Genomic DNA, 3,831 nt, shown 5'->3' on the forward strand with positions numbered 1-3,831 from the left:
GATGGGAGGTGTGGCCTGGGTAGATGGGAGGTGTGGTCTATGGGTAGATAGGAGGTGTGTGTGGTCTGGAACGGGAGGTGTGGTCTGTAACCGGAGGTTGGTCTGTGATGGGAAGTGTAGTCTTGGTAGATGGAGGCGTGTTCTGGGACAGGGTTTCAGAGCAGCCTCTGTGGCCCCTCTGTTACTGTGGTGAGGAATGACTGGGGGCGCCGTGATCTCTGCACAGTCACCTCTGGGCTCGCTACCCTGGCCCTGACCGCTGGCGTGCACCTCCTCTCAGGTCACCTCTTTGTGCCAAGCTACTCCAGGGGAGGGTGAGAGAGAGGGCTCAGGGCTGGGGGTCCATCCTGGAGAAGGTGGAGAAAGAGTTCTCTCTGGGAGTGGGATGTGGTAGGTGGGCATGGCCAGGTGGGCCTGTGGACACACAGCACCTTCCTGTCCCACCCTGGGGCTGAGCGCTGAAGAGGTGCCATGTATGGGGCCTGACTGGGGTTGGTAGTTGAGGCTCCTGCCCTACCACAGAGTGAGGAGTTGTGCTAGGAAGGAGGTGGAGGGCATCAGGCCTGCCTGGCTCCCTGCTCCCACCTTGGCCTCAGCTCCCCTATGAGGCTGGAGGAGCACATCTCCCCTCTGTCCTCCCTATGATCCCTGCTCAGGCCCAGGGCTCCGAGCTGGGCTGGGGATGAGCCTGGAGAACCTGGGAATTGCTGCCATGCTGATCAGGACAGGAGCAGCCACACAGTGGGGTGGCTGGAGCCGAGGCCTCTGGGCTCTGGAGGGAGATCGTGCCCTTGGTTTTGGCCCTGTCCTGTAAGGGGTGTGATTGTCACTAGCAGGGCTCTCCAAGAGCCTCCATGGGAACCAGCAAGCTCAGGGGATGGCAATAGAACTCCTAGCCTGGTGGGGTAGCCGGCGGAGGCTTGGGGCTTGGAGGAGGCACCAGGGGAGGGACATCTCAGCTGAGACCCAACTGGGGGACTAGAAATGAGCAGGCTCAGGAAGGAGGAGGGTCTTCCAGGGAGAGAGCAGCTCGAGTGGAGGCACAGTGGACAGAGGGTTGTGGCCTGTGTGTAGCAGAGGTGCTTGGAGCTGGAGTCAGAGGGTGTGGTGGGGAGAGGGCACAGGGGCTGGCAGGGGGCTGGCAGCAGCCAGGCTTGTGAGGTGCCTGGGCTGTGCCTGGTGCCGAGGGCGCTGAGAACGCTGCCTGGTGGGAAGCCTGGCAGGAGCACAGGTGGGTTCAAGGGGAGGCAGGAGGGCAGCCTGCTCAGGGCTTCCCGCTGCGTCCCTCTAGGGAATGTGCAGAACAGCCTGAGGGGCTGGAGGGGAGGCCCAAGGCAGGGCCTGCATGGTCTTTCCAGCTCCTTCTCCACTATGAGGATCTGGGGAGAATGGGATATGTGATGGTCCTCCAACCAGCCCAGCTGAACCCTCCCTCAGGCCCGCAGGCCCAGCAGAGGGCCCCCAAGCCAGGGACCAGTGCCCCCCATGTGGGTCCTGCACCCCGGGGTGGCAGTGGTGAGAGGCCACCTTCCCAGCCTTGCTCTGTGGGAAAAGCCACAGCTCTGCCATGTCTGGACGAGAGCTGCAGGGGGGGCCAGCTTGGGGCCAATTCGGCCTCTCTCTCTCCATTTCCAGAGCTCCCATCCTCACCGCATCCCAGAGAAGCAGAACAGGTGGCCCCTGTCCTGTCCCTTCTCACCCAGCGAGGACAGAAGCTCAGGGAGTGCCGGCCACTGCATGAGAAGCAGCTGCTCTGGGGAGGGGGCAGACTGCAGGGGGGAGCTGCTGCTAGTAGCTCTCAGATCCGTTCAAGCAGTGATGTCCTTGCCCTTCCCCTGTCCCCCAGGCCCTCTCATTCTCAGGGCATGGGATTGGCCTGGGTGGGGAGGCCACAGTGGACCCTGCCTTCCTGTAGATTTGGGACTTGGGATGCCCAGATGGGAGGGTGCACCTGGGCAGGCCCGGTCACCTTGCACTGCCTGGGCTGTAGCAGCTCAGTGCCTAGCAGACACTGGCCCTGCGCCCGGGGTCAGTGGTGGTCAGAGCCAGGGACTGTTGCGCTGGGGCTGTGTGTGCTGGGACTTATGCCTGCCACACCCACTCCACCAAGCCCAGAAGCTGTGTGTGTGTGTGTGTGTGTGTGTGTGTGTGTGTGTGTGTGTGTGTATGAGAGAGAGAGAGAGAGAGAGAGAATGAGAATGGCTTACTTCCGGCACTGTGAGCCTTAAAGCTTGACCGGGAGTCTGGGGCTCGGGTGGGGGTGCTGAGCTGGAAGGGCACATGTTCTCTGCTGGTCACCATGATGGCTGTAAAGGCTCAGGCGGGGCTAGGGTTAGATGTCGGGGGCCAATGACAGAAGGTCTCCTCTCCTGCTCACTGTGAGCCTCAGAGGCTTGGTTGAGGAGTCTGTGTGGACTCTGCGGTATTTTCCTTCCACCTCTGGCCTGCCCCGACCCAGTCCCTTCTTCTCTGTCCCTGTCTGTCCAGTCTGTCCCTGTCTATCCCTGTCTGTCCCTCCTCCTTCCCACAGAGACTTTGCATCTGAACCAACAGAGGAAGCAAAGTGAACGTTCTCCTCTGGAGAATTCTTGCCAGGACCTCTCTGGAGGACAGCAGATAACGGAGCCTGGCGCAGGGGGGAGGGAGGAGGCGCGTGCCTAGGCTGCTGCTGTAGGCAGGGGCTGTGAAATTGTCCCTGCTCTCTAGAACTGCCCCTCTGGGGACCAAGGCACTGTCCCTAAGTGCCACAGGAGTCTGAGGACGGAGGGCTACCTGGGCTGCTCATGGAGGCTCTCTGGGTGCACAGGGAGCTGCATGGTGCTCTGGAGTGCTCAGGTTAAAAGAGGCCGGGGTGGCAGGGGCCTGCTTGAAGCGGCAGCCTGCAGCCTGCGTGTCCTGTCCCGGGCTTTCCCTGGTCCTTTTTGTCTCTGGGGCTGCACACCTGTGGGGCTTGCACTCACCTGATCTTGCTTTTCTGGCCCCTGCATGGTAGGGAGTTTGCCAAGGAGCGAGAGAGGGTGGAGAACCGCCGTGCCTTCCTGAAGCTGCGCCGGCAGCAGCAGATCGAGCGAGAGCTCAACGGGTACCTGGAGTGGATCTTCAAGGCGGGTGAGGGCCCGTGGGAGCCACTGCACTCCTGACCGGCCACTGTTAGTTCTCTGTCCCCAGTTCTGCTCTGCTGCCAGCTCGGGTGCCCTGGCTGTCGGGTAGAGCCTGGAGGGGCTTTGTAGTGAGCAGAGTGAGAAGGGATTTCTCTCTAGCTCACCTGGGGGCCTGGTACCAGGCAGCCATATGGCTCTGAGGACAGTGGCCTTTTAAATGGAGGACTTTGCCACAGCCCAGCCTAAAGCTGGTCTCTCCCCATTAGTCTCAGCCAAGTCCCTTCTGTGCCCTGACTCTGGGCTTTGTCAAGCCTGGACTCCCTCCCCTCGCCCCAGGCCAGGGCTCTTCCCTCCACATGGGGCATCCACTCCCACTTCCTAAGGTTTCCCAAGTGGCTCCTGAGAGACGAACTCGCTTGTGGCACAGCTGTTCTCAGGGAGATGACGTGTGGGTAGGGACGGGCAGACACAAGGTGGCTGAGTCCTCTTCACAGGACACTGTCTGTCCCAGTAGAAAAAGCTCAGCCGTGGGCCCTGCTGGCATCTGGAAGCGTAAGAGCTGATAAGGCAGCCAGGTGCAGTGGCTCACGCCTGTAATCCCAGCATTTTGGGAGGTGGAGGCAGGCGGATCACCTGAGGTCAGGAGTTCGAGATCATCCTGGCCAACATAGTGAAACCCCGTCTCTACTACAAATACAAAAGTTAGCCAGGTGTGGTGGCGGGCGCCTGT

At 61.1% G+C, this 3,831-nt stretch overlaps 1 protein-coding gene across 1 annotated transcript in view; it reads left to right on the plus strand.

Annotated features, from left to right (window-relative positions):
* Positions 1-3,831, plus strand: part of CACNA1B (calcium channel, voltage-dependent, N type, alpha 1B subunit) — a 296,162-nt gene that overhangs the window by 102,371 nt on the left and 189,960 nt on the right. The window contains exon 7 of the mRNA XM_011985186.1: positions 2,993-3,118. Coding sequence (XP_011840576.1) covers positions 2,993-3,118 — 126 coding nt within the window. The remainder of the gene's footprint in view (positions 1-2,992; positions 3,119-3,831) is intronic.

The sequence above is a fragment of the Mandrillus leucophaeus genome, unplaced genomic scaffold (assembly GCF_000951045.1).
Source record: "Mandrillus leucophaeus isolate KB7577 unplaced genomic scaffold, Mleu.le_1.0 Scaffold28, whole genome shotgun sequence".
Taxonomy (NCBI): Eukaryota; Metazoa; Chordata; class Mammalia; order Primates; family Cercopithecidae; genus Mandrillus; species Mandrillus leucophaeus.